Source organism: Ammospiza caudacuta, chromosome Z, assembly GCF_027887145.1.
Source record: "Ammospiza caudacuta isolate bAmmCau1 chromosome Z, bAmmCau1.pri, whole genome shotgun sequence".
NCBI classification, from domain to species: Eukaryota; Metazoa; Chordata; class Aves; order Passeriformes; family Passerellidae; genus Ammospiza; species Ammospiza caudacuta.
Window position 1 is genome coordinate 39,748,503 of NC_080632.1, and position 26,831 is coordinate 39,775,333.

A 26,831-nucleotide genomic window follows, 5' to 3' on the forward strand; every position below is an offset into this window, starting at 1 on the left:
AAACATAATTCCAGTTGATGAATTGCCATGAATTAATGTTCGTGCATCTAGCATTCACATTTTGGTAATGCAGTATGTAAATCTGATTCTATTAGTAAGTCTCCTGCATAATACAATAGCATTCTATTATAGATGCATCAGCTATCTGAAATTCTCCTCACAGTTGCTGGCAATGGTAAAAGAGGGTCAAACTGTTCATTTCTCTGTGTAGCTGTGTACCTTCACCAGTTGTTCTGAGTCTGTTTGCATTGACAAGCTCTCCAGTTTTTCTTATCCATTCTACTTTGCCTTCCCAGTCCTAGGTTTCTCTGTGAAGCAGTCATCATTGGTGATTTAATTCAAGCCACCAACAGTGCAGCTACAGTGCTTGAAAATGCTTTACAGGCATGCCTCCTTCCCCTTGCTTGTGACAGCTGTGCAGTATATATCCATCCCCACATTCAGCAGGAACCTAAAACTGCTGGCTTCTAATTTGCTGCCGTAGTGACCCTTGGAGGGGCAGTGTTCCAGAGCAGGCAGGCACATATCAGCTCACAGCAGGAGGGCTGACATTTTGTCATACTCCTTCCTTCCTTAGTGCTGAACCAGGATCTAGTCCTGGAAGACACATCAGGGAACATTTGCCTCTTGTTTAAGTGGTGTAAAGGAAAACTGCACAGTGAGCGAGCAGGTACACCTATTAGCAGAGGAGGATTGTTTGAAATTCTTCTGGTTTGGTTACCACCAGAACATTTTGGTTACCATGATTATTAGTCAATGAACTATTTTATGGATGGTGCATTGTGATAGTAAATATTGCTCCAGTTTTTTCCCACTAACTGATCACATTTGTTTAAGTAGCCAGTCATTTAGAGCACACTAGATGAAAGATTTGTCAAAGCATGAGAGGAAAGTAACAGTATTACAAATATTTTTATTTATTTTGCACAAAGCACTCATACTACACAGTTATGCTGTGAAGAAATCCACTTCTTTATTAATGACAGCTTTATTGAAGGCAAGCTTTCAGAATGAAAATACTAGAAATCCTATTAAAGTGCTATCCATTAAACCATTAAAGCAGTCATTAAAACTGTTAGCACAGACTTGTTATTCATGAGTTATTGGTCTTTCACACTTCTGAAACGTGTCTGCCAATACCACTCAACTCTTTGTTGAGAGTATGGCTATTAAGTCTGAGGAAATACAGATTAACTTTCTTTTGACAAAATGGTGCTTTATGATAGGATGGTATGGCCACAAAGTGGTTCAGATTGGTGAGGAAAATAGGAAAGATTAAAGTTCAATCCATTTGCCTGTTTCTGATAATTTATGTTAACTATGTCTGCATGTAGACCTAAATATTAATCATTAAACTACACCATCTGGCCATACATTGCACAATATCTTTTCTTGATATCGAACAGTAGCTTAAGAATGCTTAAACATTAGGGAGTGAAAAGTGGAAGAATTATACTGAATGCTGAACAGTTGAATCTAAGCTTTAAATTTAAAGTTTTCTTTCTGTAAGTTCACATGAAAAATAGGTATAATAGAGAGCTGAAGCTATTTCTCATAATAGATAAGAGTCTCAGACCATCGTTTTCAATGTATATGCAAAATCATCTTTGTATATGCAAAAGTGCAGTTTAAAATTTCTGTTTGTAAGCATTTTTTATCATTATTTGTTACATCCTGTTTTGGTTGTTATGATTTAAAGCCGAAGTCCTTCAGTCCTCACTCAAAAATAGTAGCATGTTAGACAGACAGTTTATTCAGTTATTTTCTAGTTTTCTTATGCGAAGAGAAAGTGTACTTGACATCTTACATTGTGAAGTAATTTCCAGGATATTTTGGCAGTGTAGGTAAAAACCTAAAAGACAAGACAGATGGTCTGCTTCAGTTATGTTGCTAGAACAATGCAGAGTAGTATGATTCATTCTAAGGCAGTGAGCTGTGGTTTAGATAGCATGTTTCCATTTATGTCTCTCAAAAAATACTGTCTGGGTAGTCAGGGACACTATAGACGTGCATTATTCCTGGTCAAGTTACCAATTTAATTTTAAAAGTTAATGCATGAATATATAGTTAGCATCTTCTGTACTATGTGTATCTTCTAAATTACTACCAGAATTCTGAAATAAATCCATAAAAATTATTTTCCAAAGTTCTCAAAACTTGACCTGTAAATAACCTGCGTAAGTTTTCTTATTCACCTCCATTAACTCAAAAAGGAAAAGAGGGAAGATTTGTGCTGAGAGAAGTCATTATGTACATTTTATTACTTTTCAAGTCATAAGATGTTAAGTGAATTGTTGGCCTGCTGATAAAGAGGTATATTATGTCTTAAATATAGTGTGTGTATATGTATATATATATAACTCTACTCTTCCCAGTGCTGATGGAAATGCACTCCAAATTCTTCCTCTGTACCTTTGATGAAATAAATAGGACTTAGAAGTAAAGATAAAAGACTTATGTTTTTAAATTACACAGTGCATATCCGCTTCAGAATTCCACCAGCTATCCTTCTCAGAGCATGGCAAAACATTACTAGAATGAAACTAAATTGTAAGAAAAAGGAATAAAAATTTCACTGAGTGAAATTAGAGAGCAAATTGTACCATTTGCTTTATTGATGACTAAGAATTTTACTTTGTAGTCAGAAAAAGTAATATTTTTGTTGGAGAAGGGTGAAGTGCTACTCTTGGATAGCATCGCTATGTGTATACTTAAGCTCAGCACAGAAGTGATGTCTACCCTTGCATGTGGAAAAATACTGTTGGGGCATAATTCACTGTCCCTTTATAGGCAAACGAAATATAATATGGCTCCAAAAAAATCCATCACCGGTTTTGCAAACCTCTTAGTCTATTTAGACGCTAATTTAATAAGCTCCTAATACTACTGACATTTTAAAATATGTTGATCATAGTCACTCAAATTTCTAAGATAGTGAACCCAAAGAGTTTGGTGTCAAAAACTGTGTAGAACCTTAAAAAATAGATTCTTTCAGAGCTGCATTTAAGAGTGTCTTTTTAACTGTTAGTAACACATATAGTGATACAATTCATATATCACATATAGTGATACAATTAGGGGGACGGCCAATAAGGCTGACATCCTACTGGCAGTCTGGTGTGGTCCACCCAGCCAGGAAGAATTCATTCTATAAATTAATTCTATAAACAGCTATTCATTCTATAAACAGCTAGAGAATGTTTCTGGATCATCAGCCCTAGTTCTTGTTGGTGATTTCAACTTGCTGGACATTTGTTGGGAACTCAACATTTGTGGGTGACCCCACCAGGGGAGGGTCTATGTTAGATTTGTTATCTGCCAATAGAGATTGGTTGGTGGGAGATGTGGTGGTTGGAGGCTGCTTGGGGCACAGTGATCATGAAATTACAAAATTCTCAGTATTTGGTGAAGTCAAGAAGAAAATTAATAAGATTTTTCATTATATTTTCAGAGGGCAGACTTTGGCCTATTCAGAAGACTTATTCAGAGAGTTCCTTGGGAAGTAGTCCTTAAAAATAAAGAAGTTCAGGAAGGGTGGGCATGCTTCAAAATGGAGATCTTGAGGGCACAGGAACAGACTGTCCCTGTGTGCTGAAAGAGGAGTCAATGAGGCAAACATCCAGCCTGGGTGGGCAAGGAGGTTCTGCTGGAGCTCAGGAATAAAAAAAGGGTGTATTATCTTCGGAAGGAGAGTCAGGTTTCTCGGGTAGTATTTAAGAGGGCTGCTAGAGTATGTAGAAAATAATTAGGGAGGCTAAAGCTCAGTTTGAACTTAAAAGGGCAGCTTTGGTCTGCAAGGATAATAAAAACTCTTTTTGCAAATATATTGATTGTAAAAGGAAGAGTAAGACTAATCTTTGTTTTTTAGTAGATGCAGAAGGGAGCTTTGTTACTGCAGATGAGGATAAGGCAGAGGTACTTGACGTCTTCTTTGTCTCGGTTTTTAGTGAGAAGACTTTCAGGACAACTGTCCTCTTGGGTTGCTCAGTGATATCAGGGAGTAGAATGCTCCCCTCATTATCCAAGAGCAGGCACTCAGAAAACTGCTGAGATGCTTAGATATTCATAAATCCCTGGGACCAGGTGGGATCCGTCCCAGGATGATGAGGGAGCTGGCAGATGAGCTTGTGAAGCCACTTTCCATCATTTGCCAGCAGTCCTGGCTCACTGGTGAGGTTCCAGATAACGGGAAGCTGGTCAGTGTGACACCCATCACACAAAGGGTAGGAAGGAGGACCCTGGCAATTATAGGCCAGTCAGCCTGACCTCAGTACCAGGTAAAGTCACAGAACAGTTTATATTGATTGTCATCACACAGCACTTCCAGGGTGGGCAGGGTATCAGACCCAGCCAGCATGGGTTTAGCAGGGGAAGGTTGTGTTTGACCAACCTGGTCCCTTTTTGTGACCAAGTGACTCACCTGGTGGATGCAGGACAGGCTGTGGATGTTCTCTGTTTGGACTTCAGCAGGGCCTTTGGGCACTGTCCCCCACAGCACACTCCTGGAAAAGCTGGCAGCCCCTGGCTTGGACAGGAGCACTCTGTGCTGGGTTCAGAACTGGCTGGGTGGCCGGGCCCAGAGGGTGGAGGTGAACGGTGCCACATCCAGCTGGGGCCAGTCAGCAGTGGTGTCCTCAGGGGTCTGTGCTGGGCCAGCTCTGGTCAATATCTTCATTGACATGGATGAGGGGATTGAGTCCTTCATTAGTAAGTTTGCAGATGACACTAAGTTGGGGACATGTGTTGATCTGTTGGAGGGTAGGAGAGCTCTGCACAGAGACCTGGAATGGTTGGATGGATGGGCAGAGTCCAATGGGATGGAGATTAATAAATCCAAGTGCTGAGTCCTGCATTTTGGCCACAATAACCCCCTGCAGTGTTCCAGGCTGGGGACGGTGTGGCTGGAAAGGGACCTGGGGGCACTGGTGACAGCCGACTGGACATGAGCCAGCAGTGTGCCCGGGGGCCAAGAAGGCCAAAGGCATCCTGGCCTGTGTCAGGGACAGTGTGGCCAGCAGGAGCAGGGAGGTCATTCTCCCCTGTACTCAGCACTGGTGAGGCCACACCTCGAGTGCTGTGTCCAGCTCTGGGCCCTCAGTTTGGGAAGGACCTTGAGACGCTTGAGCGCATCCAGAGGAGGCAACGAGGCTGGAGAGGGGCTGGGAACACAAACCCTGTGAGGAACGGCTGAGGGAGCTGGGGGTGTTTATTCTGGAGAAAAGGAGACTCAGAGGTGCCCTTATCACTCTCTGCAACCCCCTGAAAGGTGGCTGCAGTCAGGGGGGGTTGGTCTCTTTCTCCAGGGAACAACTGATAGAACCAGAGGACACAGTCTCAATCTGCACCAAGGGAAATATAACTTGGATATTAGGAAAAAGTTTTTTATGGAAAGTATGATAAAGTTCTGGAATAGCCTGCCAGGGAGGTGGTGGAGTCACCATCTCTGGATGTTAAAGAAAAGACTGGATGTGGCACTCAGTGCCATGGTTTAGATAGGGCATGGGTTGCACTTATTGATCTTTAAGGTCTCTTCCAACTTAGTCATTCTGTGAATTTTGTGAATTCAAATGAATCATATCCAAAGCATAAGTACAATTTTCATGGCCTTCATCATGATCCCAAGCATTTAATTTCTTCCTCATTCCTCTAAATGATTCCAGTTCATCTCCTTGTGAGGGAAGATTTGCCAAGCACTCTGTCTCAGTTGCTGTAGGTAAAGGGTGAGCCAGAACCTGAGCCATCTTACTCCTCTACTCTCCACAGCTAGGTTATGCAGGACTTTATATTTTTTTTGTTATAAAAGTTAATTTAGCCTATGGTATTGGTTAATAGGATAAAGCACTTGTTTTTCTGAGATATTTGTTTTCCCAAAAACAAATGCTTCTCTATCAGGCAGACAGGCAAATTTTTTTTTCAATAATCTCGATAAAGAAGCAAATTCATTTTCAAAATATTGAATAAATAAATTATATAAAATATGAAAAGATGCATGAGAATGAAGCAATTTTCAGACTGGCCAAATTATCAGTCTAAGGGATAAGTCCTGGTAAAATTGCATTAACTAATTTCACACATGCTCATTGTCAGGTGATACCTACTCGAACAGATTGCAGGTCATACCCTGGGAAGAGTCATCAGAGCTGTTGGCTTGATGCTGTAGTGGCAGTACAGACTGTACGGATCTCCCGACTTGTGCCATGTTGCTGGTCTACTCGTGGAAAATGAGCATGGTGTTGGTGAACTGCCCCACCTTGGCTTATCTGTGTCATATTTTTCGGGTTTTTTTTTCATTGTTTACCACTAGCTGTCATTGGGAGCTGCCAGTTCTTATCAGGATTAAACAAAGGGCATAAACCTCAAGCCATAGTTGTGTATTCATATTGATGAAACAATTTTGAGGTCTCTAATGTTATGGAAAGGGAAGGTAAAACAATAGGTGATTATTCATGACTTCTCAGAATTAGATGACCTTTCATACAGCCACTACCATAGTGAGCATAAACAGGTACCATCTGTTACCTATTTTACATTCATTTTGCTGCGTAGATCATTCAACCATAGAGGTAAAAATACTAGAGCCTGAAGTTTCCCTAGTGGTGAAGGATGAAGGAGTGTGCTGAATGCTTCTGTAATCCACCCTGGAACAGAAAATAAACAGCAAATCTGGAAACATGTAGTTTTGTTTATGAATAAGATTAGTTATGTTTATGAATAAGATATCATTAAAATTTTAAATATGCCTGAATTGCTTACTTATTTATGATTAAAGGAAATGAAAAACAAGTTTCTTTATGTTTGGTCCATGGATGAAACGCAGCTAGTTTCCTGAGCAACACTAGTGCCATGGGTTGGTCTGGCATCAAAATGAAAGAAAAGAAACATTTTTTTTCTTCTGAAAAGCTTTTTCAGGAACCTTTGGAGTTCATTTAGTAAACAGGACAGGGAAATTTTTGAACACATGTTCTTACTAATAAAGGCAAAATATTTATTCCCCTTCATCCCCGTGTTTTTGAGATTTATGATATTTATTCATTTTCTGTTAATCGAGAGCCCCTCACTTTCTGAAATGAGTAAAAAGATAAAAGGGCGGATAGCTTGTTTTCTCTGAAGAAAAAGCCCTGGATTTTAAAAGCTTGTGGTTAAATTCCTCATGGAAATTTCAGATGCATAAACACAAAATGGTTAATGTAATATGATCTAATATGTTACAGTGTGTACTGAAGTAATAATTTTCTTTCAAAAGGAAATTATTTCCAGTGCAAACTATGGGATTTTAGTTTCTAATTACCATAAATAAAACAATTATGTAGTCCCTAGCTGAAAGTTTCCTTTCCTTTTTTTCTCTTTGTCTTTTGAAGTCTATTGATCCTGGCCAGCAGTTCACATGGGAACACTCTAACCTGGAAGTAAACAAACCAAAGAATAGATATGCGAATGTAATTGCATATGACCATTCTCGTGTTCTACTCTCAGCAATAGAAGGTAAGAAGACCATTAAAATTAAATTATTCATATCTTAAGATCTAGAATGATTTTACCAATCAATATCTTTATGTAGTTATATAAAAAGTGTTAATTAAAGCACTTCCAGCAAATTCCTGTAATGACAATCCTCTTCTGATGCTTGTCAGCAACGTGTTATGAACTTGCACTAAAAAGTACATTCACGTGTAAAACTGAGTGCATTAGGTCCCTGTGCATATGCCAGTGAGTTATCTGAAGTAAATTAATATTGCTGCTTACTTATACTAACACTACAAAGCAAACGTAGCAGTAAACAAACATATTTGAATTGAGGCATTTGTTGATCAGTGAAATTATCAAGATATCTGCTCATTGAATTTTACTTGCAAAACCTTAATGTGGGGAAAAAAATCAGTTCAACCTCATGTTCTCTGGGGAAATTTTAAAAACTCTCTCTTAGAACTTTAATTTTAATTTCCAATTTAAATATCGAACTAGAGTTTTTAAACAAATGCCCACTTGCAGGCATTTTTGAGAGTATCTCACTGACTAAACATTAGCAGTGTGATTTAGTGAGAGCTTTTCGTTATATCTTTCTTTGCTACAAAGCTCCCCAAAATCATAAGCACTTTAAAGTGTTATCTCTCAAGCAAACTGTTACAGGTAGCCAGTCCTAGGTTTTGTGTCTGTTTTACCAAGCATCAGGACACACTGGTTTTGACTCAGAGGATTCTTTTTCTTTTTATCCAATTCTGCCTTACTATTAACTTACTTCCTAGGTTGAAGACAGATTTTCAGTTTATTCTATGTTGTTGACAGTCAGGTATTAATGATGGCTGTAATAAAAAAAAAATTATATATTTAAATGACACAATTTAAATGAAGGTAAGAGTTGTCTTTAGTTAGCTCCAACAGGACTTGCATACGATACATAAGATAGAGGGATCTGTATTCAAGGTCATAGTTATTTCAGTCATAACATGGTACAAGTTAAACTGCAAGAATTTTAATTTATGGTTATAAACACCTGCTTATCTTTAGCTACTCCAGACCTGAAGATACTGGATTTATAGGTGTAATCCAGTTTAATATTAACTTCTTGGTAAAGAAAAAGGCAATCCCACTGACTGAAGTTTAGATCTTTCCTCGCTCATTGCAGCTGCATATCATAGGCTTTGATAATACAGATAAGAGCTTCTCAAATGTATTAGCAAATTTTAATGATTACCTTGAAGAATTTGCATATGATAATCTGCTTATATTTTTCCACCTTTGAGGTTCATATAGCAGTTCTGACAAGATTTTTTTTTTTGGCAGCATACAATTTTTCATATTACCTTGTAAAAGAATATGGCTGTGTAGAAACCTGGCCCTACCTGTGTCAACACTAAAGAGAGGCTATTCTAATTAGCACTATATGTGATGTAACTCAATAAATATATCCTTTCCTGTCTCTCTGGTCCAGACAAGAGGTCAAAGTACATGGTCTGGATAGGTCAGGAACAGCAGCTGGGCAGGGTTTCCGAATGGTATTCTTCAGAACAAAATGCTTAACTGGGAGATAACTTTTTGTCTAACTGGCAAAAAGAAGACTCTTTTTCCAGGGATTTTGCTTGGAAAAAGAGTTGTGTAAAGGAGGAGAGAAGGAGAGAAAAAGGAAACCAAATGCAATCAAATTTATTTGCTAATTTATATATTAGACAACTGGACTGCCATATTTCCCTGAAATTTGGTTCCCTTTAAAAAAAAAAAACAATATATTCAGAGAATGAGAAAAAAATTTAAGAGGCAAAGCAGAAAATGTTAGCGAAAGTAATTGAAAGTATAAAATTACACAGTTCATTGGACTATGTTTTTACATAAGTGATAGTAAAAATGCAGAAAAAATATTTACATTGTACCTGGAAAGGATTGAGTATTTTAAGGAGCAGGGACAAAAATATAGTTAAACTGTAATGTTTGTTTCCCTTTTTTAAGTAAGAAATACCACAATGTGGCTAAAATTTCTAAATCTTCCATAGTCACTGAGTCTTCAGAGATAAAAGTATTATAACCATTTGTAATATTAGTGTTGCATGTAAGACCACAAATGGAATATTCATCCATTTGGTGATTTTCATTATTTTAATTTTTTTCCAAGTCTTTAGATTATGCTGAAAAAAGCATGTGATGAATAAATCAAATATTAAATGCCTTTTTATAAGATGATATTTAGTCTTGAAAACGGAAATAATTTAATATATCATTATCCTCTTAAAATTCTTATTCCTGGGATTTTTCATGATTGGGTAGATGAAATTTTGTGTATGTACCTTCAAAAGTTTAATAAATTGGTTTTAGCATTTAGTAAAAAGTACTTGTCTTTCAGGTTTTAAGTAGATATTTCAGATATGAAAATACACAGTCTGGCCAGCACATTATTCAGTTGATACCGGTGTTTCTTTTCATGTTACCAGGGAAATCAGTATTTGGAATATTACTTAAAAATGACTTCTCCTTTATCTATGTTACTATAGAACTTAATCAGGACCTGAATTTGGGCTACAGTATATTTTGTTACAACTATTTGGAGAATATTTGGTACATATATGCACGTACATATACATGTACATGCCTCCATATAGGCCTCATCTGCATGTCTTTGATGGTCACAAGAAAACTTATATTATTAGTGAGGTTTGAATAGCAGCTGTGCCTTTCTAATGAGAGCAGCTCCATTTTACTCCTAGACAGTTGCTTGCTGTTAAGAGCAAGTATATATGAAGTAAAGACTAAGCATCTGCCAAACTGTAATCCTACACTGATGAACATTTAGCATCTTAACACTGTTGCAGGAATAAGGAATATTGTAATTGGTGCTTCAGAATGAGACACAAGGCCAGTTTTGTGCCGTAGCAGAACTCTGTAGCCTGTTCAGAGTGATTACTAGAAAGTCTTGAGAAGCAATTAGCACAGATTTGAAATTAATTCTTTCCAACTATTGATAATATCAAATTGTTAAAAATTGCATTAGCCCTGAAACACGAGGCTTACTAACACTTTCAAAGTATTTATTTTGACACCCTTCATAACTCATGTTAAAACCTTGTTTTGAATCCCCGCTAAGTTCCTGACCTCTCTAATTACATACAGTATGGAGTTCCACAACATAATTACTCATTTCACAGAAATGTTTTTGTTATCACTGTTTAAATTTTTATTACATTAGATTTCTCTTCAGAGAGAAAACCTAGGTTGGATGTGGTAATTTGGTTTTCCTCCTGAAAAGAAAATTTTACTTTGCAAAATTTTGTTCCCATGTTCTTGAAATCTGATTGAAGTCTTGAAATCAGCTCATGTTGTGCTGTCTTTGGCTGTTTCTGAGATGGACACTTGGAATTTTAAAGTATAATGACAGAATGTTAGAATGTAGTGAATTTTATTATATGCATCCAAATGGATTTAAGGGAGAATTTACTGATCAAAAGACTAACAGATTGAGTTAAAACAGCGAGATCTGTGATCCTCAACCTCTAAGAAATAAATAAAAATTCAGGGGTTGGGGAGGGAATGGATAAACATTCTGCATTTTAAAATGCCTTGCCGATTCTTTTAGGAGATATTAATGACTAAAAGTCTTTTGTATGTGGATGTATTTGTATAAGGCTAGTTATTAAAAGAAAAAAAATACCTATTTCAGCACGGTAATTTTTTTGGGGGGGGGGAAATTTAGTGACTTTAAAATTCTGCCAGAAAACTAGAAAGCTCTGACTGTAATACAAATGGTCAAGAAAGAAAAGGCAAGAAGCTGCTAATATTCTTATTTGTCTGATGGCCAGTTGCCAGTAATTTGGCTTTGATTATGCAGACCATCATTGTAAGATTTAGAAATTGTTTGGAGCACTCTAACTATGGAAGAGTCATGACCTGCACAAACTATTTGCACTCTGTCACATTGCATTAATGTTACTTTCTGCTAACAATAGGAACTGAATGGCCCCTCACCCTACAAGTTTGGAGTGCCTTAAAAACAACAAAAGTATTTTGGTGATGGATACAGAAATACCCATAAAGAATATGGATACAGAAAGATGGGTGAAGTGATTTCATGGTGTTAGGGCCCCTGTGAAGTAGATTTCATAGGGTAGATGTCATGGTGCATGTCTTGACAACAATGCTGAGACAAGCTGTAGGTTTATGAGCCTACTGATACTGTAATAGCTATAACTTAAATGCTGCCATTCTTGATACCCTTAAAATCTAGTCAGAACAATTTTTCCTGACTATGTTGACATACTTTCCATTGGGAAAAACTCCAAGAAAACATTTGGTGGCTTTGTTCTTGACTGACTAACGAAGATTTTGGTACATGTTTAATGTGAACACTCATATTGAAACTGGGTTTTGCAGGAAATATCAAACCAGATACCATTTCCTTTCATATTAGTAGAGACACTTGTCATCTCTTTGAGTGGATAATTTAGAGTATAAATTCATATTTCTATTCAATAAAAGATTGCTTTGTCTGTTAACTGCTGTGTTACTCTGTGTTAAATAGATCACTAAACCCAGTTTCAGACAACAGTAAAATAATCACAGTATGATGACATCATGTTAGTTTTAAATATCTGCTTTGTAGTATTGTGCAACATACTGCCATCTGCACATACTGTCATGCATTTTGGATCGTTTCCTGATGCAATGCTCTTACCTATGCCTCTGAGGACTTGCACAGAACAATCTGTTTATTTCCCTTCTGGACTTCTTAATACTAGACAGTTCTTAGACCAAAACAAAACAAATTCATGCTGAGTTTTGGTTTGTTTTTTTTTTTCTAAAGGAGCTTCTCCTTTTTTCCATGTCTTTCTGCTGGTCACCTTCCAAGTTTCTTTTCTCACCTGCAATTTTCCAAATTCCTCATCTTGCCTGCAGATCTTCTACACTTTTAGTTCTTCATTTGCATACTTGCATTTCACTTTTGTCGCTTTTCCCCTTTCCTTTCAAATACTTCTCTTATGCCCTCTAAACAATCCAATTTTTTGTCAGGCCTAATTCTGCATCTTCTGCCTATCCCTTTCTGGCATTGTCTTCTGTCTATAAATTCTCTCTAATTCAACATTTCCCTTTGAGATTCCATATCATTCATCTTTTTCCTCTTCACCAGACTCTCCTAGTCCTCCTAACAGTCTATTCACAATCCAGCTATCTATAGGTTTTCTTTTCCTGATACTTCTTTTTCCTTCTTCATCCTCCATCTTTTCTTTTCCTTCATCTTTCTAGGATGATATGTTGAGAATTTTCCTCAGTCTTTGTAAAAAGCCTTCATTTTACAAACATTTACTGCTGGAGTGCTTCATTGGTTTAGTGCTGCTCCATATTTCAGTGACTTCTTAAAGTACAGGTTTGTGCTTAGACCATTTCAATTTGATTATCTGCTTAACTATATAGATTTCATGTAACAAAAACATCCACAGAAACACTAGTTACTGTCACCTAGCACCTGCTCATTGGCCAAGGTGATTAAGGAGTGACAGTTGATGTAATTTTTTTTTTATTTCAGCTAAGTTTTAAATACCTTCTCTCATGGTCTGTGTTTTTGGACAAAATGTCCGGCATACATGGACATATATATGGATAAACACATCATGTGATGGGTGAGCAACTGGTTCACAGGTCAGGCACAAGGGGTTGCAGTGGATGGGATGGCATCAGGCTGGGGACCTGTCATTAGTGGGGTTCTGTAGGGCTCCACCTTAGGGCTGGTGCTCTTCAACATCTTCATAAATGACTTGGATGCAGGACTGGAAGGGATACTAACCATGTTTGTAAACTATACAAAATCGAGGAAGCTGTGGACTCCCGTGAAGGCAGGGAGGCCCTACAGAGATGCCTTGACAAATCAGGGGGCTGAACAATCAACAACCACAGGAAGTTCAACAAGACAAAGTGCCAGATTCTGCACCTGGGATGGAGCAACCTTGGAAGTACAAACGGTTGGAGAATGAGATGCTGGAGAGCAGAAAAGGACTTGAGGGAGCAAGCTGGACATGAGTCAGCAGTGCCCTGGCAGCCGGGATGGACAAATATGTTCTTGGGAGCACCCAGCACAGGGGGAGCATCCAGGGGGCCAAACATGTCCTCAGGGGCATCAGGCACAGCATTGCCAACCAGGGCTGCTGTCACAGCCCATGGCAGGGGGCACATTGTCATGGTAAGCTCTCATCCGGCTGAACAAAGAAGCCCGACCAAGAGTGAGGTCTCCTGTGCTTTTGTTCTTAAGGCATGCCTTAACTCCAACAATCAGACAACTGTTTAGAGTCAAAAAGTGTTGTCTAACGAGCCTCTACATTCTTAAAATTTGCTTCCACAAATGTGGTGGCTAGCAAGTACACTAATATAGCTCTCACCTCCTAAAATTAACCCCTCAAAGGTGCTGGCTAACAAGCCACAACACATGTCCACATCTCCCCACTCCTGCAATAAAGTTCCGTATGGCTCAGACAAAGCAAGAGAGAGAGAGAACAAAAAATATCACCCCAGATTCCACATTGTTCCTCCCATGTGGATGGTGCAGAGCTGGGGTGGTGCGACAAAGAAAGCAAAAGAGAAAGAGATGAAAAAGAGAGGAGAGTAAGTGGCCTGATCTGCATTCTTTTATAGTTAACCTGATGCATGCCTCTTATATAAATTAGATTTTTCTCACTGTTTTGTTCACACATGCACAATGAGCCTGTGGTTTTTGCTCTGGCATTGTTCAAAACACCAGACATTGATTTAAAACAGTAGTACAACTTCATCAACACTCTCACTTCATCATGGTATTTTTCCAGCTTGTTTACAAGCATGACAGAATTTAATCCTAGTACTTCACACTATTTATGCACATGACTAAAAGCACATGTCTTAGGGAAGCAGCGCAGAAACAAAGCTTTATAGTTTAATTTATTTTAAATAGAAAGGCTGTTCAGTACTCATCCTTTGTGAAGGCTTGAAATAATTTCATTATTTGATTTCAGTTTGTGAATAAAATGTGAAGTCTAATTAAAGTTATTTGAGGTTATAACTCTCTTCAGGAAATCAAGTGAATCATTCCTAGGGTCTACATTATTAGCCTTGTGGATCTGAGCCTATGTTGCAGTAAGCTGTACTGTCATCTCAGCTCATGCATTCTCAGCATAAATTGAGAGCAATACAGTTCATGGGGTTTTTTATCTTCTGTACTTTAATTGTGGCATTGCCTAATTTTATTTCATTGCTCATTCACTTTGACTATATAAAAACTAAACATTGTTCTCTTGAGATATTTAAAAGTGGATTGTCTTTAGTGCTGAACTACTCATTTTATTCTTCCCCCATTGTACTTAACTCCTGTCTGGCTAAATTAAAAGATTGCAGACTCTGGCCATTCATCACCATATTTGAAAATGCTACTAGAAAATAATTGTGGTAGAATCATGGTTCAGGAGCTTGGTCTTTAACTGACTTCTTGTGCAGAAACTGTGTCTCTGCTTTCATGAAACTTAAAAAGTTCAGGTTATACTGCATAGATTACCCTAAATTTATACTTCAAGTATGCCATCCTAAAGGTACAATAAATCCCACTGATGCCAAAAGGCTTAGGTAAAGTTCATATCAATTTTACAGAATTTGGTTGCTTTGTACCTTTTTTGACCCATGCTTTTACAGAACAACTGACCTCTCTTAACTATGAAGCCCAAATTTAAGTAATGATGGCAATTGCTGCTGTGCTTGTGGGTATGTTGCCTGCAAGCTATGGCAGCTAACAAAAGTTTGCAGGATTTCATTGTACTGCAGTCAGACTGGTTGTCATTTGATTGTTTTTGCACTATTGGACTTGACACAAAATTGTTCTGTTTTCTCAGCTCAGAATGAGGTTATGGCCAGAAAAGTAATTTCATAAATGGAAATTTTAATATTTAGATTTAATTTTTTTTTTATTCTTTGTCATTGTAGGTATTTACAGATATTCAATTTTTGTATTTGCTGTTTTTAACAAATTCATTAGTCCTCTCATGATGAAGCACCTTCCCTAGAGGGCTTTAAGGATTTTGGAGCAGGATGTGAAACTGAGGTCACGCATGAAAATAGTGATGAAAAGAGACTCTGTGAGAAATGGGTACAATACTTAAAGGGACTATGAGAATGGGTAGAGAACAGAGAACATCCCTAATGGATACTGTGTGAGAGAGAGAAAATGGAGCTGAGCATTCTGAATCATGTTGTTCTCTTGATCTCAGCAAATCAAGTGTTACTGAGTACTGTACAGTACTATTCAGTACTGTATTCTGCTAGCAATAAATGCTTGATGCAAAGCTCAGTGCAAGTGTTGAAACAACATGTTTTGTTGTTTTTTCCCCCCCCCGAAACTTCATTGGTTAATTCATTAATAGTTGCTCAGGGCCTGTGGTAAATGGAATTTCATGTCCATGTCCCAAGTATATCCTCATTTGGTGCAGTGAAGCTGACTTGCCTTGAAAATTAATTTTTCTAGCTAAAAGGAAATACAGAATTTTTCGTGTCCACTTTACAGATAATAAATAAATAAAGTGGAGAAACAAAGTGAAAATTTCCACTTTAGTCTATATTTGAAGAAATCTTCCTTGCATTTGTCAGTAATTCTTAATCTTAATTCTTTCTGACTTGAATCTTAGATCAAGGAAGGTGTAATCTGGAAGCTTTCCTTCATTCTAATTGAAAGAACTAGAATTTATTTAATTTAGAAGTTATATATTTTAATATAATTTGTCAATAAATTCAATACAAATTAGTGAATAGAAATGAATTTACAATTTCAGGATTCTGGATTTTTTTTACATCCGGTACTAGTATTGGTTGCTAAAATTTGTAAAGATCATTCTTTAGGGAACAGCTTGCAATAGTTCTCATGCTTAATTTTCACACTGAGTTTGTGCATTATCAGTTCCAGAGGACAGCTTTCCCAGAAGATCATTTAACCACTTTACAAAGTGTTGTTTTTCATTTTTTCCTCAGGCTTTTATTTATAACATGTGCTTCAAAGTATGATACCAGGCATCATAATAGAATTCTAATTTATGCAGAAAACATTTCTTACCAGCTTTCTCAGTTCCTTTGGTAATAATACCCAGTTGGTGTAGATTTCTCCTGTTGGCTTCATTCTTCTTTCTCATCTGTTTTGTGAAAAAAAGTTTTATTATCTTGATAAAGGAAGAAAATACAACATTGTGCCTAGCAGTTACATTTTCTATATCATTAACTCCAACATCCCCAATAAGAAGTGTCACGTGAAACAGCTTCAGATCTACAAGAGTGATGCTTTTGACCTCCACTTTCTGACTTTCATGGAGGGGAATCATGCTTTTCAGCTATGGACTATGCAGGTTAACAAGTTTTTTATTTTGTTTTATTTTTCTCCTGAAGAGACTTTCAGTCAGGTCAAATCAGTCAGACAGTCTGCCTGTGTCCATTCTTGCATCTTGCCTGAGGAGTGCCATTTTCTGCCTCTCTTGTAACCCTGAAGTCACAAGGTCTTTCTATCTCTGAAGTATTTTGTCAGGATTTTCTTCTAATTGTATACAGAAAGTAAAAACAAATTAAAAATTTAGTTTAAATATGATTTGAACATATGAAACAAGAACGTATATGGAACTTTATCGGGCATGAAAGCAAATTTTTTTACTAGAAATTACGGGATACAGTATCCTGTAATCTGAATAATTTCCAGATTATATTGGATCTTACTTACTGTGACATTTAGTCTGTGAGTTCATTCACTGCTAATTTAGTAGTGGAATGAAACATTCAGGTTTACTCTGAATATGTGTTGAAACAATTAAAATTGTAGCTTAAAAGAAACAGTCCATTTTAAAGAGTTACCCCTAATTTCCATTCAAATTAAAAATATTTTGGAAGACATTTTCAGATGTGTGCTACTTATAGTCAGGAAAGATAGGAGTGTGCAGCTCCAGTAATTCCTGATTTGGGACCACTAGCAGGAGATAATGCATCAGAATCTATTTGAAGATTTTGTTTTTGACAAAGATCTTGGGAAATACTTATTTGCAATTTATTCTGTTTTATAGACAAAGAAACTCAATTTTTTTGCTTTGATGAGGGAAAACAGTCATAGCTGTAGAATAAATCTGGAGCTGGTATCATCATCTTGACTCTCGAAAGATTTTGTGGAGCCTCTTACCATTTTTTGGGGTTGTAGAGTTGTGCGTGGCACATTGGCTGCATAAATATAAATCATTCATTTCTGCTCAAATAAGTAACTTCTGTCACTTACTTCAACAAAACTTACTAAGTTGCAGATGATTATATTCAGCTAATTAACACTGCTTTGCTATTCAGCCAGCACTGAGATCTCACATGAGTATCTTATTTCTTTCTCTAGTCATCAGTTAAAGCAACAGCAGGAACATAACAATGGTTCCCTCAGTGCTTTATCTTTCGGCACACATGCAGTCTGAGTTAAAAGCTGGGCACTGCCTACTGAATTCAGTAGTGGCCTGAGATTTTTAAGTCCAATTTTATTCATTTCCATGAGCATGCCTGCTGTATTAGTGCAGAGTAGTAATGTGACCTTTGCTACAGCTGACACCCCTCCTTGGCCTGGGTAGGCAGCATGCTCCAATCCAGGCATCCTGTGGCACACCCTGAGTTACCCAGATTGCAGCTGGGAGCTGGCCTGCTTCCTATGGGGCTCTAAGAATGGACATGTGTCTGGTAGGCACAGCCAAAGTTCCTGCACAAGTCTTGTCCAAAATACCTGAGCCTCAAGCAAATAATGGTGTAGTTCCCATGTGCACACAAGTCCTGGATCTCACTTCTTTTAATTCTTACTCAGTGTTGCAACGGTCTTTATTTCTTGCATACACCATATAGAAAATTTCACTGTTTCTTAAATCTGACTTACATAATGTGTTTTGTTACAATAAAACTCATAATTATCTTAGCATTTAATGGAGAAAATTAATATAGCAGTGATATTAATAGTCTTCATGATATTTTTTTCCCTTATGTATTTAAAGGAATTGCAGTGACCTCAACAAGAATGTTTGAGGAGCCTACTCAGGGTGTCTGATTGAGAATCCTCAAAGGGCTCTGTCCCAGGTAGCACTGCCATATTTTGGCTGTCTGCAGGTAGCATCAGACCAGCTTTTAAATGCTGCTGTGTTGACCCCCAGGTCTCTCTGCCTGATACAGATTTTCAGGCTTCTTTTATACTTCTTATCACACAAAGTCGCTTGTTTCAAAAGAACTGTTATTCCCATAGACACCACCATGCCTCTTGACTCCACAGATGGCCTACACTCACATGTAAGTACCCATGCACTCTCTGGCACACACAGCAAGCCAGGATTCATCAAATCCAGTCTCGTGGGATTGTTCAGCCCTTGTAAAACAGGATGGCAGAGAGGCTGTGCCCTGTGTTTTCACTCTCCTCTCTTTGCAGGCATCCCGGGCAGTGACTATATCAATGCCAACTACATAGATGGATACAGGAAGCAGAATGCTTATATAGCAACGCAGGGGGCACTGCCTGAAACCTTTGGCGACTTCTGGAGAATGATGTGGGAGCAACAAGGTGCAACAGTCGTCATGATGACAAAACTAGAGGAGAGGTCCAGGGTAAGGAAAACTTATGCAAGGTTAAAAATATTGTACCTGAGTTACCACTGATGTCTGTGGTGTTTTTTTTCCTTCATGTATGTTTGCCTGTCTTCTTTATATGTGTAAAAACTGAGGGGATTTTTAGGTTACCACAAGTTTAAAGTGCCACAAAAAGTACTTATGTTTAGGACATCTTGCTTTCACTATGAAACTACCAAGTCACAACATTTATTTAGGTTTTTTTTATGCTCTGGAAAATTTTTAATTTTTTGATCTCAGTAATTTTGACGGTTGTTTTTTTTTTTAATCATGTTGGAAATCTTATGAGGTGACCAAAAGAATTACTTCCTCTGTAGTAATAAGAACATGATTGTATCATCCTGTAATGAGGAAGTTAGTGTATGTCAACAGCATTCAGTTCTCAGTTTTAAATGGTATAAATTCACCATTGTTTAATATCAATGAAGATTTGCTTGAGAAACTCTTTTTTTTTTTGAGCACATACTGGTAGCTAGGAAAATTACAACAGCACATGCAATAACAGAATACAAAATTACCTGTCATATTTCAAATTCAATTTTGCAGACCGAAGTAAAATTAGGAAAGTGAAGCACTAAAACATACAGATATTGTTCTGATAATAGCATGATACTATTCAAATAATTAAACTATACATTCTATTACTAGAAGAGTTTTAGTAAAATATGTGCTATATGTAAAGGGAAATAAAAAATAGTAATTAGGTTTTTAATAAGATAAAGAAAGTGATAGAAAGTGTAGTGACAGATCATGGTGTGTTGCATGAAGATTTACTAGTGGGTCCATATTTGGTGGCATTTATCAATTCTAAGAGTGGTTGTTATTAGAGAGGAAAGAGTAAAAGACAATAACAGAAGAGGAAGATGGGGAGAAAGAGAAATGAGAAAAATCAGCAGCAGCAGCCAGTCAGGAAGACAAACAAGTATTTAGCCATCAGTGGTGGATCCTCTATCAAACTTTTTCTACAGTAACAGTATTTTGTGTCAAGAGGTACTTGAAGTTCTCACGGGTTGTTTGTGGTTCTGTTACCATTGCTGGGAGCACGCGTTGGCTGGGCAGAGTGCTGCACAGCTGGTTCATTGCTGAGCTCTCTGCAAACACATTTATGTGGCCTATATCATAAACCAGAAACTTAACCAAACGTAGAAATCAGAAACTGGGAGAAAGAAGTGGTGACTCTAACATCAGTGGTTATCACTTCCCTTGGGTCCAGGCCAATTGCAGTGGAAGAGTTTTCAAACCCAGGAAGTGAATAACAAACACTGCTGCAGCCATTCTGAGGCACTCTGTCCTAGAAGCTTGTGTGAAGGGGCAGGAAGCTGCAAGTGGGAAGCAGGCTGCAGGACTGCAGGTGGAAGGTGGAAAAAGCTAAGGCATCGAAGGCTCTGTGCAATGAGTTAAAAAAATACCATATAGATGGGGGATCAAGAAGAGTTCAGTAATATAGAAAGACATTACAGAGGAGGACAGAAGATTTATCATCCAGACCGGTTTTGAATCAGTAAAAGTATCTTAAAGGGGTAACTGGATAATAGTTGATATTTCAGTAGTTCATGGATGAGCTCCATTTCAAAATGAAAATACTTCAGCATGTGTCAGTTTGGAACAGGGTGGAGTGCACCATGAAGTCTAATGCTGTACTGTGTTGGCATTGATGTCTTTTTCATATGCTTGGATACCTATAATTGCAATGATTATGTAACTTGAACCTCTTGGCAGCAGTCATTCCTTTCTGGAGGCTTACCAAAACATATATATTTACTCTTTTACCCTTTCTGTCATTTCTGTAAGTAGAGTAGGCTTTTTGCAGTTCAAGCAATGTATAGCATTCTAATTATAGAATCACTTCCCACATGTAAATTCAACCTACATTAATACCACTGCTTTCACATACCTGATGGCAATTAGTACATAGCATATGGTAATTTTAGCAGAATTTTTAGTTTTATCTTGGGTCTACAGACCTTGTCTAGTCCAGGCACTGCCTGTTTGGAATTGAGAAAATGTAATTCTGCCCATTTCTTCACTAATTAATTCATTAAAATTGCTGGTAAATGACACCAGAGCAAAGAAAAAAATCAGTTCCTAATAAGCAGCCCATTGCAAAAGGTATATTTAAGTACTTGAAAATTTATCTTAATACTGCAGGCCACAGACAGCCACTGTCTAGAAGGACGTTTTGATGTAGCTAAATGAAATTCTTCTCTTTCTCTCCAGTAATTGCCTAGCAGAGTTTTTAGCTAGTTCTAGCCTTTGTTGGCTGCACCCTAAAAAAACACTGATCAGAATAGTAATCACCCCCATAAGTGATTAGCATTCAGAAGCAATACATGCTCTAAGTGGAATAAGAAACTAGACATTCTAGTCAATGGATTGCTCATGCATTCAATGCTTACATTTGTGTGGGTTTTGTGCATAATTTAGCACCTTATGTGATCATAGGCTGAATCTGATGCATTCATTGCAGAGCATTACATACCAGCTATCCAGTACATAACTCAGCTCCCAGTCTCAGAGTCAGCAGCTCTGTGAATAAAGCATACCACTTACCACTTCTAATACAGTAGCTGCATGTAATGTAATTAATGGTATTGATGGTGAGGCAGCACTGGGAATCCCTGTGCAGGGAAAAAACCTAGTGATGGCATTACATTGCTACTTTTTCTTGGGCTATCATTTTTATATAGCATATTCTTGTAGAAGAAAAACATGTGAGATTTCAAACATGAAATATAAGCACTGTTACATATCATTAGGGATTAAGAGCTTTGCTAATTTTGTTTCTCTTTCTCCTTTGATTCTGTTTTGATTGCTTTTGTGTCTTGGCAGCCTGATCATTATTCCTGCTGCAAGGCAAGATTGTTTCTCCCTCAGACTTTCTGCTTTCCATTTTCATGTCGTCATTTTGTTTAGCTAGCTTTTTTGCATTATGCAGTCCTGCAGCCTGGTATCAGCCTTTATAACCTGGACTGCATAGATAAAGATGAGGATTTTAATTGCATCTGCAGAAACAAAGTTGGTTCATTAGCATGTGTTAGATGTCTGAATGATTTCAGATTTGAGAATGTTCATATTTTACAGCTGAGTAGATCAAATGAAGATGTTACAGTGAATACATTATTCATTTGTTTGCCTATAAGGAAGCTGCAGGAAAAAAAAGATCTTTCACTTATAACCTTTCACACTTAGTTGGTTTCATATTAAATGTCATCACCTGAATTTCCCTTGACCTAAACTCGACTGTAAGAGAAAGTCAGTCTCATCATTCAGCTACCATGAAAATAATTTGTATCAAAAAGGATTACACACATTGGCGGTGCATGGAACAGTATTAGTAGCATTTTTGTCACAGATACGAGTTTAATCTTAGTGAAATAAAACAATATTGAAGGTTGTACAATTACAATACTGAAGGTTGTAAATTTGAGATTGAAAGAAAGCAGTTGTTTGTTATACTAAGGAAACATGTAAAATATGTAAAACTTTAATGTATGATATCTCTCTTTCCAACTTCTCTGTCTTCTCCTCTACCTCAAGCGGTACAGATTAAATTTTGTTGTTGTTTTTGAGTTTTGGATCCGGTTTTTTTGCTCGTCGCAACTCATTGGATATTCTGAGTACTCATGGGCTGTAGTGAATTGTGTGAATGATCAGATGAAAAATCTCTTTTTATAGCAAAACCTAACCATGGTGCCTCCAACAGGAAGCATATAGTCCTTCCTCCTTTTTCAGGGTCGGATACTATTGTAGATTGTCCACTTGCAAGAGGATTCAATCCTTTCCTTCTTTGCTTTGTAATTCTGTATTTTGAATACATTTGCTGTGTTATCTTGGAACTGATAGAAAATACTTCTCTTGTTAACCTCATTACAATATTTTCTATGTTGAGACTCCATTGCCTAGGTTTAAAATCTTTTGACAAAAAAAACCCCAATCAGGTCAAAGCTAAATGAAAACATAGTGATACTATCGATTATGCAAATATTAGAAGGTAAATAACAATACAATGTCAATATCAAGTTGATATTGAGCCACATTCTGAACTTCTTTACTGATGAGGAAGGCTTTAGTTTTCATAGTGATACTATGAGCTTCATTCAAATTTGCTAATGACTAAAGGAAAACATGAGAGAACCTCATTTGTGCCATTCTGTTAGCCTGATCCAAACATCTATTTGACTATGATGAGGTGGATATTATCATCAATATTATAAGCAAAAATTATCTAAAAAACCATATGTGTAGAATAATTATCTTGGTTTGTCAAGGTTTAACATCTTGAATCCTGAGTCTTCATTGGGAAGGGGGAGATCAAAACACGCCCAGTAGGAAAGTGAAGTATCCTGTTTCAGATTTATTCCCCATTATTGATACACATGGAACTATTTACATGGGTCCTGTATTTGTTCCATAAGAACATCAAAAGATAATTGAAAGTTCTTGGACTTACTGTCTCTCAACTTGTCACTGACACCTGAGAGAGTCAGGAGAGATGGCACTGTCACAGGGGAAGGTAAATGGACTTTTCCTGGTATGGCTGAAATGCTAGATAGGAACTCCTGTTATTCAAGTATCAAGCATCAGAACACTTGTGTCTGAGTATTTCAATGAAAATTTTATAGATTTATAGACTATTCCATTTGTAAGAAAAATGGAAAATGGGTGACAGTAGAAATATCAAGTAGGTAAAATAATTGTTTGAGATTTGTTTTGCTTGGTGGGTTGATTGGGTATTTTAAGGAGGATATAATAAATTAAATCAGGGAAGGCTTATTCAAGTTCAACTATAGTACAAAACCCACAACGACTGGAAAATGTAATTGTACATTGGGACTCCACAGTAAAAACAGCTTTGAAACAGACATTGGCAACCAAAGATTTCTAAGTCTTGCTATAGGAAAGGAAAAAATAAAGGCAGGTCTGGGATGAGCGCTATATTTTTCTACTCAAAATGTGCATGTTGCTAAGAGTTTTCTTGATTTGTTACGGCAGAGTAGGCACTGATATCTAATCTATCTGACTTCATATGTAAGACAAAGCAACAGTACATGCCCCAGAGTAAATAATAAGCACAGAAAATGAAGAATGCAGTTTTCTTTTCTATATGATATGGATGCAACAGGCTTTTATGCAAATGTGATGAAGTTAGTTTTCCATTTGTTGTGCAGGGCTTCTGCAGAAAATTTCAGATCTTTCCTCCTAAGTATGTTTGGGTAATACTGGAGGTATTACCTGTCAAAATACTGTTACACATTTTCACTAAAGGAATAGAGAAGTCAGCAAGAGGTGCACTTAAAAATTAATTTAGGAATATTTTCAATACAGTCCCATGTGCACCTGTATTTTACTGTATTTAGGCAAAATATAATTGATTTTTGCAGAAAACTTTCACTGGTGTTTTATATGGGGCAGCACAGGTGTGTAAAAATGTGGGGGTTTTTTTCAAGTTGTGAAGTATAATTATATAGGAAAATATAAAAAGATAATTTAGCAATGCTTTGTAGCAACCAAAAAAATCATGTCTTTAACTGGTGGATGGTACATTAGCATATAAGACAGCAGATATTCGTAGATAGGACACATAGCTGATGGCATTTTTTCATACTAAAATGTATTGTTTTACTAAAGAGGAATTAAATATGCAGTTTGTCATTGTTCATTCCCTAGTTTTAATGGTAAACCAATGCCTTCTGTACCAATAATGCACTATCAGAATTTTATTTCACCGCTTCAGTGCTTGCTGCATGCTAAGATATGAGTCAGATGATGAATGAATGAGAGAAATGGGAGAAAAAAAAAGGAAAACACAAAATTAAGTACACCATGTGTTCACCAGATTACAAAAATAAAAATGTGTAGGTTTGTACTGGGTTTTTTTTCACTGTAACAGAATGCCATGGCCACAATCCAAGAATTGCTACACCATTTTACGAGGTAGAGTCACCAGTTGTAATGTCAGAATTGTAAAACTCAGTCATAACTGTTTATTATGGAAGGATTCTCAGAGGCACAAGGGCAGGAACATGGTCAGCTCTCAATTTCTATGACTGAAATGTAGTCAGTCGTAGGTGCTTAATGCATGCAAAAATCTAATCCAATAAAGCGTAGAGTTTCTTTATCTGGGCACATTTCAGGTGGAAGAGCCTGTGCCAAGGTTCCTCAACTAAAATACAGATTGTGAATATCATCCAGTAAAGTAGCTGTGGAAATGCTGTACTATGAGTAGGGTTAATTTTGCTTTTACACAGTCAATAGGCTCAAAGTCTGGTTATTTCAGCTTACTTACATTTGAAATTGAGAACATACAGAATTAATGCCCCATGTGAAAAGATCTTGGTAAATTAGAGAGAATCTAGAAGAGAACAGTGATGATCAGATGCTGGAGAAATAGTAAGGTTTTGATTTGTTTTATATATAAGACAGTGAAGGAAATCACAGTTTTCTTTCAGCATGTGAAAGGTTGTTAAAAAATTCCATAGCAATCTACCATTTTCCCTGCCTTTGGGGCTTTAAGGAGGAAGAAATAAACTATGCAGTGAAGATAATTTATATCAAACTATTAAAGAACTTCCAAAATGTAATGTCAAGAATGGAACAGCCTTGGTGGGATATTGTGTACAGTGTCTTCCATTGTAAGCTTTCAAGGACTTTCTGCACCACAGTCTTATCTGAAATGGTCTCTAGCTGGCGATACCTGGTATTGCCAAAAGTATTTTTCAAGGCAACCATTTAGGGTTTTTGTGCTATCATTCCGTGTGGTTTCTTTTAGCTGTTAGGGTAAACTGATGGTTTTCTGTAAAAATAATATTTCCCTGAAGCAAGTGTATATATAGAAAGTGATTTAGTCAAAACCATATTCTAACTCTGCAGTTGGACTTTATTTTCTTAATTCCTTTGCTTTGTACTTGAGGTAAGACATATACTACTACCTCATATAATTCTTCTCTTAATACAGAGGAACTATGCCACATGTAGAAAATGCCCATTGAACTTTTGAGTTAGAAAATTAAAAATCCTGCTTGTTTTCAGAATTTATTGAACATAGCATCTTAGAATCATTAATGTTGGAAAAGACCTTCATGAAATCCAACCTTTTACCAAATACCACTGTGCTCCTTAAACCATATGACAAAGTGATATGTCCACTCGTTTTTTGAACATTTCCAGGAATGGTGACTCTCCCACTTCCCTGGTAAGCCTGTTCCAATGCTTAACCACCCTTTCAGTGAAGAAATTTTTTCCTGGTATACAACCTGAACCTCTCTGCTGCAGTCTTTTACTGTTGCTGGTTGCCTGGAAAAGGAGATCAACCCCTACCTCACACAACCTCATTTCAGGTAGTTCTAGACCACAATAAGGTACCCCCTGAACCTTCTTTTCTCCAGACTGAACAACCATTGTGTCCTCATCATCACTTACATTTGAGACCCTTCTCTGGCTTTGTGGCCCTCTCTGGACACATGATTAGTTCATGTTTGGTTTAGCATTGTAGTACATTACTTCAGCACATGGTGTTCTGTCAAGCAATTTGAGGCTTGAAAATGTCAGAGAGTGGATTTAGTATTGTTTATCAAAAGGTGATCCTACTTTTCCTTTTTTAGCAGATTATGGTGAAAAACTCAAGGCCAGTTGCCCTTTATGGCAAGCAACAAATCAGGAAAATTTAAGTTCTTCTAATGGGTGTCTCTGAAAAAGAATATTATTTTTAACATTTTACATAATTTACAGAGCTT

General features: G+C 37.2%; 1 protein-coding gene across 1 annotated transcript in view; it reads left to right on the top strand.

Annotated features, from left to right (window-relative positions):
• The window catches only part of PTPRD (protein tyrosine phosphatase receptor type D), a 354,698-nt gene that overhangs the window by 287,778 nt on the left and 40,089 nt on the right, over positions 1 to 26,831 (top strand). Inside the window, exons 28-29 of the mRNA XM_058823656.1 lie at positions 7,359 to 7,482; positions 18,902 to 19,077. Coding sequence (XP_058679639.1) covers positions 7,359 to 7,482; positions 18,902 to 19,077 — 300 coding nt within the window. The remainder of the gene's footprint in view (positions 1 to 7,358; positions 7,483 to 18,901; positions 19,078 to 26,831) is intronic.